Source organism: Amaranthus tricolor, chromosome 7 (genome assembly GCF_026212465.1).
Source record: "Amaranthus tricolor cultivar Red isolate AtriRed21 chromosome 7, ASM2621246v1, whole genome shotgun sequence".
Taxonomy (NCBI): Eukaryota; Viridiplantae; Streptophyta; class Magnoliopsida; order Caryophyllales; family Amaranthaceae; genus Amaranthus; species Amaranthus tricolor.
In genome coordinates, this window is record NC_080053.1 from 25,260,824 (window position 1) to 25,278,519 (window position 17,696).

General features: G+C 34.6%; 1 protein-coding gene and 1 non-coding gene across 2 annotated transcripts; one reads left to right on the plus strand and one right to left on the minus strand.

The window, feature by feature from the left end:
- The first annotated feature begins 14,207 nt into the window (after positions 1 to 14,207).
- On the plus strand, positions 14,208 to 15,217 carry LOC130818644 (uncharacterized). The gene is made up of 2 exons (XM_057684804.1): positions 14,208 to 14,245; positions 14,779 to 15,217. Exons 1-2 carry the CDS (start codon positions 14,208 to 14,210, stop codon positions 15,215 to 15,217), a joined length of 477 nt encoding a protein of 158 aa, XP_057540787.1.
- Positions 15,218 to 17,212: 1,995 nt separating this feature from the next.
- TRNAS-GCU (transfer RNA serine (anticodon GCU)) lies at positions 17,213 to 17,294 on the minus strand. The gene has a single exon. It is a non-coding gene; the product is annotated as a tRNA-Ser (tRNA).
- Between the last annotated feature and the right edge of the window lie 402 nt (positions 17,295 to 17,696).

Below are 17,696 nucleotides of genomic sequence, written 5' to 3' on the forward strand. Positions count from 1 at the left end.
AAAAATAGCTTTTCTCACTCTTATATAAAGACTTCCGTTAATCAATTAGAAAGAGAGTCTCCACAACTCCACCATGGGGTATTCACTCCTCAAGAGTGTTTACTTCATTAAAGTATGGGCTTCATAAATACTGAGTTTCACGTAACATCCTAAATACATATTTGAAGTCTATTCCTAAAGATCCTGTCATGTAATGGTATGTTCCAAAGTTTCATTATATGTAGAGTTTTATGCTCGTCCAACAATGAGTTTGTACTTCGAGAGAAGTGTGGAGAGTTTGAGTGAACTCTTGTAATTTGGAGAAGAGAGTTTGAAAGAACTCTTGTAATTTAGAGAAGAAGGATTTGAGTGAATCCATACAAGAAAGCCGAGAATTTAGAGTTAAGTTCAAGATGACTGTGTCTCGTGATAGCTTGCTCGAAGCTGGAGATTGGGAACAAGGGGCTGTTCCCAGGGGCATTAAGTTTGGAGAGGAACTTAATAGGAGGCCAGTGACTCATGATAGCTTGAGTGAAACTGAGAAAAAGTGAGCTTTGTGAAAAGCGAGATAAAGAGGAAGAGAAAGAGAGAGAATTGTTGGCCTAGTTTTGTTTGTTTTATGTAATTGTAACGAATTGCTAAAACATAGTAGAGAATTTTGAAATCTCAGGAGGTCGTGGTTTTTCCTTCTATTTAGGCTTAGAAGGTTTCCACGTAAAATATTGTGTCTCTTTCATTTATGCTTTACAAGTTCAAGTTTTTAATTCCGCAAAAGATTTAAAAAACGCTATAACTAGCTCATACAACAATTCAAACCCCCCTCTTGTAGTATCTATCCATAAATAACAGGATAAATAAAGGTCGGATATACAAAAGAAAGGTCTTGCAAATGTCAAATCTTTCAAAAATAAATAATTGTTTGGACTTTAAAAGATGAGCATATCGTAAATAAACAATCAGAATCCAATTTAAAGCTTAGTTACCTTGTATATTATGAATGGGGGCATTTTGCAACAAAATATTTTGTGCACATGTTGATTTGTTTCCCCCCCATAAGGTGTTGTATTAAATCTACCAAACCCTTTCATTTGAAGCCATGATGGTGAGTTTTAAAGTTTTGTCTGAATTGTACTCAAGCCTGTCCTGCTACAGAGTCCCCATTCACAGTTGTTTTTACTTCTTTTGAGATATAATGACAATTCACAAGCTCTTGCTGCTTGTGGCTGTGGGTACATATTGCCCTTGCCTTCCAAAATAAAATACAAGAAGGAAATATATAAACAATATACTTCCTTCGCCTCCCTTATTTTGAATTAATTGTCATTTTAGTCCGTCCCACTCACTTTGCACCATTTCTATTTTTGGACAATGACTCACTACTTTCTTTTAATATCATCTATACATTCTAATTCTTTTTAATTTCATCAACACAATTCATTTTTTCTCTCCATTTATTATCAATTTCCACTTTTTTCTAAAAATCACATTATTTCTCTTTGATGCAAATCTATGAAGACAAAGGGGCTAAGAGATAGTAATGTACTTATTATCGAGACAAAGGGACTAAGAGATAGTAATGTACTTATTATCTACATGATGAAAACTATCTGTTCTGTTTCATAATTATTGTACTTATTATCTTTTTTGATTTCTCAATTTTGCACTCTCTCCATTTTTGACAATCGATGTTAACTATTTGTTGTTCTCTTTTATAGGTTTCTTTTTGAGCTTTTCACAATCGAAATAAGAGTTGAGACAACTGCAAAATTATTCACATTGACCGTAAAAGCCGTTTCGTGATTATTACCGCAATATCAGTTCCACATCCAATATATTTCAGTAGCGGTACAAGTCAGGCTAGCTTAATACTTGGGTCATCAACGGGGAGCAAAATGTATACCGTGTATTTTCTTACTCTTCCTTACTCGGCGAATTGAAAGCGCTTAGCTTGGATCATTAAGAATTAAGAGCATTACCGGTAAATTTGCTAGTGGGAAAGTAGGTCTCAAGAGTATTAGTCCCATATTATAATGAAGAATGACAAAAAAAAAAAAAAAAAAACCCAAAATATATTCATTATTTTGTAATGTACCAATATATTCTTTCCTTATAAATATGCTATAATATTATAAGCAAAGAAGAAAAAGAATTATTCCGTTGTGTCACAAGGATAAAAGAAAAAACTTTTAATTATTAAACTAACTCAAGATTTTAATACTATTTTCCTTTTAACACGGAGTTGAGCATGTAAAAGATCTTAGAAATTTATTTTCTAAGTTCATTGTTATACTTAGTTATTTAATGTATTATAAAGATCTCTTAATGCACACAAGATTGACAATCCAAATAAACTCGAGCTTGGGAAACCTTGAAAAGATATTCCTCTTTCATAATTCATATGTATTCTTAATCTCCTTGTCAAAGTCAACATGAATTATTTAGTGAGTGAGAATATTATTATTATTATTATTATTATTATTATGTTGTGATTATGAAGATATTATTTAAAATCTCAATTCAGTGATCAAATTTAGTAAATTCGTTACTAGACTAGAAAAGTGTGCTTTCCCAGCTAAATTTGGCTGTTTATGATGTTTTTTTAAGGGATATTAAAAGTAATTAAGGATCTTATGAAAGGGGGACAGACAGCTAGCTCAATGTCATGTGATCAGTAACATTTCACATGTGAGATATCTGTTTATATAGAAGTATTAAGAAAAGCAAGGCTATGAGACATTTTTAATGCCTGTCTATTCATTATCACATGATAACCAGTTTCTTAACTTTGAATCTTGAAAGGATTCCAAGAAAAGGCCTTTTCATGGTGTTTTAGGATTATTAGATTTTAGAATATTTAGTTATTTATTGACTGATATATTAGTTCATGTAGTTGACCCTAATCTTTTAAATTAAGGCTCTGACATTGTTGTTGTAGAATATTTGATATTTATTGCACCAAGTTTCACATTAGAGCAAGCATCTAGAAATATGTAAAAGGTGTGAGCATGTATTAAATATGATTAAATTTGACCTGATCTACCCAGCCCAAAATTTGAGCAAGTGAGCTGAGCCTACAAGTTGATTTACTCTAGGCTCTAGCACACTTGCATTTCATTTTGGAGCAAAATCACAAAAACATACAGTTTGTATTAACAATCTATTATCTCATTGCCATCTCATGATAATCACCTATAGGGGATTCGAGGGGGTCAGATACTTGTAATCTTACTATTGCTAGTAATGACAAAGAGATTGTTTTCGATTGATCCTTGGTAGCAACATCATGTGCAATTTAACATAAACAAAAAGTGCATATGATTTAATGAAATATTTTAATATAGTCCATTATAATCCAAAGTCTGTAACATTAAAATAAATTGTAAATACTTGTTTTCACCATACTTTTGTTTCATTTTTCAGGTTTATGCAGTGGCCATACACTAGATACAGCGGCGTATCCAAAAAAAAGAAGTTAATTTAAGTAAAGCGTGCTCACTGGGTGTTGATCCGTGGTCATATGTGGAAGGCAATACCCTAACTAACTAATCTAGCGTATATTTACATTTAATATTTGATTTTATTTTGGATTTATGTCAACTGACCTTAGTGACATCATTCTAGATCCGCTTCTCAAATCCAGATGAGCAGAGAAGGTATAAAGGCATTGATTATCTAATATCTTGATCTGGTTGGTTTATAATGAAACAAAAAACAAGCCAAATACTCTGCCCATATCTGCTTCGTACTCCGTATATTATACATTGATAATTTAGTATAAAACATACTGAACTGGCTTCCAATTATTATTGTCAGTCATAGTCCTTTATGTCAGAAACTTACATGCCTATATTCCTCCCTTTAAGACAGAACCTGAGAAATATCACATTTTATATAATACTTGTAGATTTTAATCCTTTCTTAACTGAAAAACCATGAAAAATTCTCTGAAAATATTGTGTATCTTAGTTGCTTTGATTCTTATTCACTGTTTTATGGGTTCTTTCTTGACTCTGTATCCTCAGCAAGGAGTAAATAGAAGCCATTCAAGAAGATTGCTTGTTTCTGATCTTACACATAATGTTTCGGATTTGAATACATTGCCGGCTAGTTTGAGGAAGGCGCCGAGAAGCGGTTCGAATCCTTCACAGAATAAGTCTCCTTCTCAGTGTTAAAGGTGTGTATGGATGGAAGAAAATGAAGCAAAAGAAAATGGAGAAATTTAAAGGGATGAAATATTCTTTGTTTGGATAACAAAATGGGAGAAAGAGATTTGAAGGAGAGAGATTTAGAGGAATTAGATGAATGCTTCTTGTTAAGATTTCAATCTTTCAAAAATTGAAAAGATTTAAAGGGAAATTCATCTCTTTTTTTTTCCCTTCCGTTCCTTTCTTTTTTCTACAAAATTCTTATCCAAACAAGATGTTAGTCTTGAGATCACTATAAGAAGTAGTATTTCTGTTGAAAATACTTCACATGTGAAAAAGATCCTACATCACTAACATAGTAGATTGTGGACTTGAAAGTCTTGCATATAATACTTGATGAGTAATCCTCCTAATACCATATGATTTTGGGAAAGATTGAACCTCATCAAGTGTGCATGCAAGTTAAAGTTGATTAGCTGTTGGTTTGTGGGCCTGAGGGTGCCCCGTGAGTGTGTCCATATAAGTGGGCCCATGAGGTGATTATGTGATGAATTATTATAGCCTAGCAAGTTCGATTTTCAGGTCTGCCCACCCATTTTTGTCAATAATATATTAGAGGAAATAGGTGAGTTCAGAGTTTTCTTGGATCTCCTAGTACTTGGCATTTTGAAGGTTCTTCTTTTTGACTTATTGTAATTTTTATTAGTTTTTGTGAAGAGATGAATAAGATATTAGAGCAGTGTAAATGTGTAATTATAGAATCAAAGTATAGTTTGATGCAGTATAATTAATACTTTTAATTTTGACTAGAAGTTTTTGTTTTTCTTTATGATTTACCTTCCTGTCATTGTTTGGTATCAGTTATTAGCTATTTGATATTGTCTGGATATTTCTAAGGAAAAAGTTTGAATAGAAAAAACATCGATAAAAAAAAAGGTGTGTCTATACGAGTGGGCCCACAGGTGAATATGTGATTAACTGTCATGATCTAACATGGTATTCGGCCGAAGGTGGTTCTTGGATATGATGTGACTTACATGTGAGGGATTGTTGGAAATGCTTCTCCTGTGAGGAAGATCTCACTGATAGGTCGTTTTACTACCAAAAATAATTCCTAATTCACCTAACTAGTATAGTTGGGAAAGTAGGGTCGAACCACTGTGGAAGGACAAATGAAGTTACAATTTAAATTAGGTTCACTATTGTTAACGATCAAATGTTGGATTTTTGGTTATCTAAGTAGAACGCAAAAATAAGAGATGAATAGAATTCAATAATTAAAAACCTAGGGCTAAAAGGATCCACTATGCATAGATCATGATTCATGAACAACAATTGGGATAGGAATGAATATAGGCGAAGGAAGATGTTGCTCTCGCAAACAAATTCGACAATCAAACAATAAAACAAGCTATCGCGATTAAAGCTTAATTGTTCAAAGAAGGAAATCGTTCACTCAAACTCGCAACTCTCGTTTATAGAATTGAGCGAATAAAACTTGCAAATTGGCCAAACATGCAATCAATCTAAAACCCATCAATTGAATCGCCTAGACAAACCAAATTTAAATCCTAAAATCAAACAAGAATCATGACCTTTTGCATAGTTTCACCAAGCCCTAGAAATAAAACTACTCACTAAGCATATTAAAACTAACAAGAGATTCAACAATTAAATTCATGGAGAAAATCAAATTCAAATTTAATGGAAAAACAAACATTCAAAAATAATAATGATAAACAAGAACAAGAGATTGGAATTGAAACTAGTACCTTCAATATAATTAAAATTACAATGTTCAAGTGTTGATTAACAATCCCCCATGACAAGTAATGTGCTAAATCTCTTCACTACCTAGCCCTCAAAACAGAGAAAAAAAAACCGTCCCCAAAATTCCTCTCAAAAGCTATTTATATCCCCCTTAAAAGAGATCGGAGGATATGGGAAGTTACAAAAAAAAATAACTGCTTGACCCGGCCGGGTATGTGGAAACCCGCCCGGGTACGCAGCAAAACATTTTAATCTTCAATGGAAGTCTGGCCGGGTATGTGGAAACCCACCCGGGTATGTGGAAACCAGCCCGGGTATGAGAGTCTCACCCGGTCGGGTATGTGGAAACCCGGCCGGGTGCGTGTGGCAACTTTTTCCTCCAAATAGCGTCTTCAAATTCTTCTAAGTATCAAGTGCAAACCCGGTCGGGTATGTGGAAACCCGGCCGGGTATGAGAGGCTCACCCGGCCGGGTATGAGGAAACCCACCCGGGTATGAGACCTGGTCAGCACAAAAATGACCTTTGAGTAGCTTATGACCTTCCAACTTGCAAATCTCGCTCCAAGAGTCGATTCCTAGCATAATTAGAGCTTTGTACCTACAAAATAGATAAGAAACAAACACTCCAACCAAGCATAAAAACCAATAGAAAATTGAGCAAAATACGCGAGAAATGCTATGAAAATACAATGGGGGCATGGTAGAAAATAATATATAAAATACACACATCACTCACGTCACTGAAATAGTGGGTTATGGACTTGCATATAATGCTTAATGCGTAATATTCCTAAAATCCAATAATTTTGAAAAAGAGTGAACCTCAACAAATATATTATGTGAGAATTGTCACGGGCCTAACATAAACTAGTACTATTTTGCACCTTATCAGGTTAGTCTTCACCATGGTAATAATACTCAGAGGAGGAGAAAACAATGAACTGAGATCAGAAGGAGCTAAGGTGAAGGAGATAAAACCTAAGAAATAAAAAGATTGGCTTCTGATTCTATCATAATGCAAAAATACGTTTTCTGTCGTGATAACGGTCGCAAAATAGATTTCACGATGATTTTGCGTTTTTCGTGGCTTATATTTTGATTGTGGTAAACTTAAAAACCCAGTTTTTGCTTATATGGTCACATAATAGTGATGTGGTCTTGTTTTTGCACTATGTTTTATATTGAGCTCCTTCATCAAATAAGGTAAACTGATTCCATTAATTACCTATAAACCCAGTTTTTATGTTAATGTAACTTCTGTATTTTGCCTTTTTTTGTAAGTTTTCATTAATTTGTTTTCAGTTCTGGTTATCTTTAACCTTTCCCTGTAAAGAAATCCTCCCTGATCTTTGGACAAGATTTCAGCTAAATATCATTGCGCAAACTCGGTCTGACTCAAGCTGGTACAGACTGGATCAATTCTAGGCTTGACCATAGTGAAAAACAAGGCTGCGTTGTAAAGGTCTAGAAAACAAACCGATATTTCTCATGTTGTAAACATCTAATAATCATACTTTTGACCGTTATTTAGGCGTTATGAAAACCATATCACTGTTCTGTTACCGTAATAGTGACCGATTCCACATCTTTTCACCAATTAATGTTCCGTTCCCTAGCAACAATAAAGGTCGTTTTCAATTGAATAAAGGTTGTTTTCATTTAACCTTGAACCTATGCATAACTTTAGACTGCTTTATGATTAGTATATATATGAAAGTTGAAACGTATTGTCAAATAACCAACTCAACCAAAAACTTAAGTTGATGGTTGAGGTTCCAGGATATGCTACATACTCAAGCACGCCTCCTCACATGAGGGCTCTTTGGGCTAGAAGTGAGGATCCGCACAGATCCTTCTCATACCTAACGCTGAATAATTCACTTTAAATAAGAGGTGATTGAGATTCGAACCCATGACTTTTTATCACGCTGGCTTTGATATTATGTTAAAGAACCAACTCAACCAAAAATTTAAGCCGATGATTAAAACCTATAATGTTTGCTATATATTTTAACACGTATCAATTTGGATCATTACCCCTTAGAGTAGATCAATATTACTCTATTGGAAATGATCAGACAGTACATGAATTATTTCATTTCATTTTCCTAGAGAAGTGAAAATATATTATACATAAATTGTACAAAACATATAATCATCTCTTCAATTCATTTCCATATGCATAAAAACCTTGATAGCCTTTTAAAAATATGATTTCTAAAATTGGAAACATATTTTCTAATTGCTTCTTGTGTTCACCCCTCTTTAATCTAAGTTGCATTAGTCAGACGTGTGATCAGGTGTTTTTGGTTCGGTTTTTGTATTGATTGTTTGTTTCCAAATCATTCAAAATTACGCGGTAATTATACATGCTCACGTCTAAGCATGTAGTAGCCAATAGGCCTTATTCAACCGTGCATACCCCCAACTATGAATTTGGGAGCCCTTGTCCTTCTCTCTAGCAACCTTACAATTATCCCTATATGTTCATAGCACTGAACAAAGAATGTCCAAGGCACTCTTGATAAATGCTGAAAAATCGAGAACCTTTAACGAACGCAAAATTAAAGAGGTTGAAAACGAGTAAGTTCTTCTCTTTCAGTCCTTTTTGGTTTTGATGATTTACTCGAGTATGTATTTTTCTTCAATTCTTTTATAATTGTCTCGTGTGCAAAGTTTTAAGACGAGAACTCAAACATATAGACCTTAGATCGTTATTTGTTTTGTATACTTGAATCATCTTTGAATTCGAAAAATGAAAATGACGAAGTTTGTAATCATTGCTTCGTTTCTTGCTCTTAGGACACATAAATCTTTTGAGAAGTCGGACAATGTAAATGATGCATCGAAGTCCCAAGGTTTACTCTCTCTCAGGTATATCGTCTTCTCACAAATAAAATAACTTTGTATGTAGTTTTGTATCAAAATTTCGACCCTGACTATTGGGATTAAGGCTTTGCCTACAATAAACTTCTTGTTGTTATATCTCCTTACCCGCTATCAACTTATTAAAATTTCTGTGTAGAGGCAAATTCATGGTGTAGTTTGGATGAACACTTACCTTTACATATGTACTAACCAATTCGACTACTATTTATCTGTGTTATATGTTGCACAACTAATGAAACATATTTCGCTAGTTAGTTCGCCTTTTAAATTTGATCTTAATCCAAACTCGATTTTTTTGATATGTTTTTTTAATTTTGTCAAATTTTCAATTCTATGTTATCATTTTGGGTTGAAATTCACTATTATTCTAGTCAATTTTTATATTTTGAGCTTATTTTCTTTGTTGAAGTCTTAAAATTTGTATTTCCGTGTTTTATGTAAGAAAAAATTTTATAAAAATATTTTTTTAAAATGTTTTTTATCGAAAAAATTACGTAAAAAAAAAAATATTTAAACCTCTTAACCTTTTGAATCGACCCAAACTAATCGAAATTAAAAACAATCCGACTAATAATGACACAATTTGAAGTTAATTCATAATCCAATGTAAAATCCATGACTAGTCTTTTTGACAAGTCTAGTCCTAAACCATGGGATATTATTGTTGAAAGACGCAATTAGAGGTGAGCAAATAGAAACCTAACCGTTTCCAATTTAGTAATGGTCGACTCTCAAAATGGGTTGATCGAGTAAAGGGAAAAGTTTTGAGGTTTGGAGACATAGGAATAAGCTGAGTCAACTTTCATTATGTTCGTTCTAAAGTCGACTCAATTTTTGATTGAAGTATTTCCAATTTTGTGCAGATATTAAGCCGGGTCGGCTTTAAGTCTAGCCTCCTAAAAGTCAAGTCGATTATGAATGTTAAACAAAGTTACGCGTTGTATTTTCTTTCTTAAGCGCACTCTAATCACTTAATTAATCATCTATCTACATTCTAAATAATATTCTCTCAATTGTAATCCTAACCCCTTAATCCTAGTAGTCGTTAATTATCTCCCACTCTAGATCTTCCATTATAGACCTCCATTTATGTTAAGCAATTGATAAAAACATCATACCTAGAGAGGATGTAGTCCATATTTGATGAATTCCAATAAAATCTAAGTGTTGTTGATTGCGTTGAATTTACATTTTTTGCATTTGGTTTCCCTAAATTCTTCTTTTATTGATTTTTCAATCAACATTTCTTAATAAGTGATCCTAAAGTTATGATTATTCATACTTAATCAAAAGTGAAAATTATTATGAAAAATTAATAAAATGTTAAATTATTCAAATTTTTTTTATTTTTCGAAATAGTTACAAGCATATAGTTTTCAAATTTTAAGTCGCCCTTATTAGCATTCATACAAATTTCCCTACATCTATATTCTGAAAAATAATTTTTCATTTATCATGAATTAATTCATGATAGAAGTAATTCATGATAGAAGTTGTTACAATATATTGTTAGTTATTTTTTTAGTGTGTGTCTCTGTTCTAACCTTTGTGGGGTCTTGGCTTGTTTGTGTTTGAGTTAACGGCGTCACCGTCCTCTAACATCTGATTTGGTCCACGGGTAGTCGAGTATAGAGTTAAGGCAGATTAATATTAACCTAAGGTCAGGTCCAAGGAGGGGAAAGGGGACAACGTAAGAAGGATGTTGAACTAAGAGTGGGGACTTGGAACATAGGCACGCTACAAGCCAAGTCATTGGAATTGGCGACTGAACTTTCTAAATACAAGATTCAAGTGGCTTGTGTTCAGGAAACAAGGTGGAAGGGGCAAAAAGCAAGCGTTTTAAAGGGTTATAAGCTATGGTATGCGGGTTTGGATGGGAAGCGAAGTAGAGTCGGTATTCTTGTAGCTAATGATATCCTAAAACAATGGTAGAAGTTAGAAGGTGCAATGATAGGATTATGCTAGTTAGAATAGTAGTGGGAGAAGAGGTCATATTGATCATTAGTGCGTATGGGCCGCAAGTTGGGCTAGATGAGGAAGTCAAATGTGAGTTTTGGGATAACCTGGGTGACCTTATAGATACCATCCCTGCCGATGAAAAAGTTTTTATAGGTGTAGACTTCAATGGAGACATAGGTAAGGAGGCAGTTAACTATAACTCAGTTCATGGCGGTTTTGGTTATGGTGTAAGGAACGAGAGTGGAGAGATCTTGATTGAGTTTGCGTTAGCAAAGGAGCTGGTTATAGCAAACTCGATCTTTAGAAAGAAGGATGAGCACTTGATTACGTACAAGAGTGATGGGCCTACAACCCAAATTGACTACTGTTTAGTATGGATTGGAGCTCGTGTCTGGATTGTAAGGTTGTGCTGGGTACAGAGATGCCCACCCAACATAGGTTATTAGTATCAGTGTTTTGTATGAGGAGAAAGATTTCCGAGAAGAAGATAAAGGTTACGCAAACGATCATGTGGGGTCGACTTAAAGGGGATATGGTCGCAACCTTGTCAAGCAAGATCAAGACGTCGGGCTACCCAAGTATATCAGAAGATGCAAATCAAATGTGGGCGACCATGGCGGAAACCATTTGAAAGGTGGCAAAAGAGACATTAGGTGTAAAACCCCGAGATTTTTTGACGTCATTAATTAATATTTTAATAAATTTTGGGGATTTTATAATTATGTTAAATTAATTTAGAAGTAGTTTTAATAAACTCCTTTTATATACGAATTTAAATATTAACATATATTTATATTAAAAATATAATTACAATTTCTAAAAAAAGAGGTTCGAATCAAAAATTTTATTAAAATGTGTGAACACTCGAAGGTGAGTTTTCTTAATTACGCTTTCAAGAGGGTGAACCTAAAAAATAAATAAATAAATACTACTACTAATAATAATAATAATAATAATAATAATAATAATAATAACCATGATAAAGGGGCATGCAAACCACAGCCGCCAGTCCCTCTCCTCTTCTTTTACCTTGCTCTCTTCCTTTCCCTCACGGCTGTACCCTCACCACAGCCCAAACCGCAGCTCACCACAAACCAAACCGAAACCGGCAGCCACCCTGTCCTCCTCTGCGAGCAGCCGCAAGCAGGCTGCGTGCCTTTTCTCCTCCCATCAGCAGTCGGGCTGCTTTGTACCGCCAACAGGAGCAGCCGCACTCGGTGCTTCCTCCACCATCCCACACAACCCTGGTTCACCGCCACCACAACCTTATCCACCTCTTCACCATTTTTACTACTTTTAACTTTGTAAGCCATCTCTTCTTCTCCCATTTGATTCTTCTTGTTTTCAATTTAAAATTTTATGAAGTTTATGAGTGTGATGTTGATTTTTTGTGTTATTTTCATTGAATCTTTTTGTGGGTAAGAGTGTGATTGATGAATGAAACGTATTTATGATTTAGGGTTTGAAGTGTGATTAGAAATTATGGGTTATGTTGATTGTGTGTTAGTTTCTTTGAATTTTACTATGAGCAATAATTAAAGGTGTTATCTTTGAAATTAGTAATAGTGTGGGCTTTCATGTACATTATGGTGGTGTATTAGTTTATTGATTCTTGCTATGGATAATGGTTAAAAGTATTATCTTTGAACATGAAATGACTATGATTTGGATTTAGAAATGAAATTATTAATGATGTGTGTTTTATGCTATATTTTGGTCATAATTGATTAAATAACTTTAAAGTTGTTTTAAAACTTAGTAGATTGGTTATTGTTATGATAATTAGTAATGGTGATGATTTTAGTTGACTAGGGAAGTGAATTTTGGTTGTTAAATTGGGAATAATAGTGACTAATTATTGTGGTTTGATCGTTGCGAATTACAAGTACTCTTGTTAGGATGTTATTGAAGTCATAATGTATAATATTAGTAAGCCAAGAGCATAATGTCAACTTATCGTTGATGGTTGCTAAAGTTACTTGTCGTGTTTTGATTATAATTCTTTCTAACTTTGGAGAATGTAACAAATGATATCGCGACTCGATAACTCTAAACTTTGTCTTATTGTTGTATAAGTGTTATATTAAAATTATAAGGCTTAGTTGTGATTAGTTATTTATGGGTAACGCGAATCAATATACTCAAAATTAGTTGATAAAAAGGAACGATTCACATATGCTTTTACTTTTAAATTTGGTGAAAAGACTTATGTTGTATTGAGTTAATGATTTTGACTTGTATTGAATAAGTGGTGTACGTGCTAGAGTAATCGAAAAACTTATGTTGAATAGGTGATAGTGGTTACTTTGGTATTTAGTTGGTATGACAAAGTAGTTAAGGGGATTTATTAGTTTTATTCCTAACTTGTATAGGTTTTCAGTTCATAAAAGGAAAATAGAACCTTAGTTGAGTAAATTTTGTAACTTTTGGTCGTGTGGTGATGCTTACAGGTATGTACACGCAGTAACGAACCCTTATATACAATTTTCTTTAAGACATTATTGTTTATCATGATAATATGCATTGTATCAAAACTATGAGGTACTAGTTAATACACTTTATACGAAAAGCTATCGACTATGTCCTGTACTGGATTATGTCCGGTTAATTTAATAGTCCCCTAGGTGAGATCCGACGGGATCACCGTATGGGGGGTATGAGCATACTTTTGTCATTGGGCGCCGGATGGCCGATATCGCCCCTTGACCGAGGAGTTACCATGCGGGCCTTGCAAAGCCCAATAGGGTAGCCTCTTCACTGGATGAGTACCTTAGTGTGTTAGTGTTTCCTGAAGGTAGGACCCGAGAGGGTCAGCAGGAGGGGGTATGAGCTCATACTTTGCCATGGGCGCCAGATGACTGATAACGCCCTTGGCCGTGTCAGTATGCCAGGAAGTAGAGATAGAAGGTTTATTCATTGATCGAAAGTTATTTAATGGTAGAAGGTTCATTCTTTGATAGAAAGCTTACACATTGATAGAACGTTTACTCATTAATAGAAAATTTACTCATTGATGGAATAGTTTATGCTAGTGAGAAGTGTTACTAAGTTAAGTTACCTCAAGGGTATTACAGACTATGATCATTCTTACCTTAAGATAGACAAGCTCTATAAAATTATGTGTTAGGTATTTTGTTAATGCCTTGGTTGAGTTGATACTATGCGTGTTTCGCAAGAGTTTATGTTTTGAGAAGAGGAGTTTGAAGACCTGCATTCTACCCAAGAACACATGGTTCGCGTTGGAAAGGACGTAATGAGATTAAGAAGTATAAGTGGACGATAAACGGTTACAATTTGTGCTTGTGACTTATGAAATCATCTTATGTTGTTGTATAACATAATGTTATCTTGTAGTTGGTCTTATTATATTTGATGCTAGTTACTGACGTGTACATGTTTGTGCTTATGTTTGATTGTTGATGACAAATATGATTATCCTGCTATGACACATTGGCCTTGGGTCTAATGTCGAGTAGCAAGAGGATTATAGACAGGCGTAGCAGGTATTGAAGCTTCTTTTGCATTGCATTTCATTGGGGGAGAGTGATGAAGGCGAAGCATAACCTGTGTTATACCGTTATCTTTCGATTTTGTAGCTTTTGTTATCTTTTGTAAATTTTGGTTGTATATGTTTTGATATGAGGCCTTGTGTCCTCCCTTGTATATTTGTATTTCTGCTGCATAGATTATAACTCTGTATTGTTTTAAGGAGTTAAGTCATTTTAAAACACAAACGTCGACACTGGAACCATGATCCATGCTTGGCATGTTGATTTGAGAAGCCGGCAACGAATCATTCCGCCGTGGTGTGAGATTTTAAAGGCAATGATGCCTTAGATTAGTTTAATGTTTTTATCGTGCTAATTGCTCTACCACATGTTCGATTTTAAAAAGAGATGCTACCGAAATTTCCACTCACCTTTTAAAAGTTATTATTTAATATTTATCTAAATTCTTTTCCTTTTCTTTTATGTAACACCCGAATTTCCTCCCGCCCTTCACGATTTTGGTTTTGTATAAGGGGTTGGAAATTCAGGAGTGTTACATTAGGGGTGTCGACGGGAAAACCAAAGGTGTACAAAGAGTCGTGGTGGTGGAACGAAGAAGTGCAAAAGAAGATAAAGGAAAAAAACAGAAGATTCAAGGAGCTCAAAGCTTCTACGGAAGAGGAGGATAGGACACATAAGAAGGAGAGGTATAAAGAAGCAAAACGGGGGGCAAAGAAAGCAGTAGCGGAGGCAAAAGATCGCGCTTTTGAAGCCTTTTATCAAAAGCTTGATACTAAAGAGGGGGAGAAGTATATTTTTATGTTGGAAAAAGCAAGATCTAGGCAGAAGAAGGACTTAGTGACAGTGAAGTTCATTAAAGATGAAAGTGGACGAGTACTCCTTAGACAAGAGGACATCAAAATGAGATGGCATCAATATTTTATCCAACTGCTCAATGAGACTAGGGGTCCAAAGGAGGAAATTTGACAAACTTCGGACATCCAAAGAGCATAGGATCATGGGTCGATTATTGATATTAGCCGATAACATTCCGATTGAGATGTGAAGGGGTTTAGAAGAGGAGGGAATTCGTTGGCTTACTAACCTCTTTAATTTCATCTTGAGGTCTAGTAAGATGCCAGAAGAATAGAGGGTTAGCACACTTATTCCACTGTTCAAAAATAAGGGTGATGCATAAGTATGTGGGAACTATAGAGAGATCAAACTTCTAAGCCACACTATGAAACTGTGGGAAATAGTGATTGAGAAAAGAATTAGACGCGAGACAGTAATTAGAGAGAACCAATTCAGATTCATGCTGGGAAGATCAACCACCGAGGCAATTCATCTTTTGAGGAGACTGATGGAATAGTATAGGGCACGAAAGAATGATTTGCATATGGTGTTCATTGACCTGGAGAAAGCGTACGATAACATACCAAGAAGCCTCGTTTGGAATAGCCTCAAGAATAGAGGTATTTCACGAAGGTACATTGAGGTAATACAGGACATGTATGACAGAGTGTCGACAAACATACATACACCGGTGGGTATGATAGAGTATTTCCCAATTAAAGTAGGATTACATCAGGGATCAACACTTAGTCTTTTCATTTTTACGGTCATTATGGAGGAAATCTCTAATTCCATCTGGGAGACCGTACCATGGCGCATGCTTTTCGCCGACGATATAGTTTTGGTCGCAGAAACAAAGAAGGGGGCTAATAGTAAATTGGAAAAGTGGAGGGAAGCCTTGGAGGGTAAGGGGTTGCGCATAAGTCGTACAAAGACAAAATACTTGCGATGCAATTTCAGTGGGACATAATCGATAGGGGAGCCAAAGGTGACCATAGGGGGAGAAGTTGTTGCATGTACGTCCAAGTTCAAATATTTGGGATCGGTGATTCAGAGTAATGGAGAGATTGATGGACACGTTACTAATCGTATACAAGCGGGTTGGCTTAAGTGGCGAGCAACAACTGGGGTGCTTTGTGATAAAAAGTTCCCGATGAGATTAAAAGGTAAATTTTACCGCGTTGCGATTAGGCTGACATTGTTGTATGGGACAAAATGTTGGCTCGTAAAGAAGATTTTCGAACAGAGGATGGAAGTAACAAAAATGCGTATGCTGAGGTGGATCTGTGGTAATACTATGATGAATAAGATAAGAAACAAGGAGTTCATGGAGAAGGTAGGGTTTGAAGCCTCTCTCCGCAAAGATGCGGGAAAACAGATTGAGATGGTTTGGGCATGTGCAGAGAAAGACACATGACGCCCCAGTAAGAAGGATCGAATGCATCATATAGTGGAAGGTAAGAGAATTCGAGGAAGACCTAGGAGAACGTGGGAGGAACAGATTAAAAGTGACATGCATAAACTACACCTCTCCAAGGACTTGACCAGGGATAGGGGCAGTTGGTGACGTCTTATCCACGTCTTAGATTACTAAACTCGTCCCTTTTACCCATCGTTTGTTATTGTTCATTGCCTTTTATTATCACTCTTTACCTCCTTTTTTACTTTTATATTTATTTTTATTTAATTGTACGTATTCTATTTATTCTATTTGTACGTTGCAGGTTTCTCTCTCTTTGAAGACTTTGTTCGAGCCGAGGGACTCTTTGACCGCACTCTCCTCTATGGGTATGAGCTGTCGTCATTCTTCCTTCCCTAGACCCTGACCATAGTTTTCTATAAGCGAGATACACTGAGTATGATGATGATGATGACGACTTTATTATTTTTCGTTTTATAGGTTTTTAACTTATTTTATATATTACGATTAATGTGTAAGAATAAATATAGTTAAATAAGTTTTTTTTTGAATCTTTTATCAATACTCAAAATATATTAGCTTTTTATAGTTTTTAGATGTGTATAATTTAATTAATTGATCAAAATATTAAATTGCGTAAAAAAAACAAAATTTTCAAAAGTCAAAACAAGAAAAGAGCATTTTCTTATTTCAAAACAAAATAAAAACGTCGCCTGAGAGATTCGAACTCTCGCGGGGAAACCCCATGTACTTAGCAGGCACACGCCTTAACCACTCGGCCAAAGCGACTGTTGATGGCTTTTTCAGTTGTAATTGTTTAAACGCTTACAGGTTTGTACAACTACAAATGGTATTATTATATTTAATATTTATATTAATTAAATTACTTATATACTACTACTGCAATATACTCCTTCCTATTTATTTCAAAAATTCCCATTTAAGATTTTTTTTTTTACTATTTTAAAATCACTCTTAATTTTTATTTTGTTTTTGATTATTTAATTAAATTTAGGCAAATTAAATTTTGTTTGATTCATTTAAATATATTATTGATATCAGCTTTTTATAATATTTAATTATGCACAATAAGAAATGTTAATGATTGAATTAGGATATTTACAACCTTATATAAGCAAATTACCACAAATACTTTCTTAAACTATACTCCCTCCACACCAATATAAATGT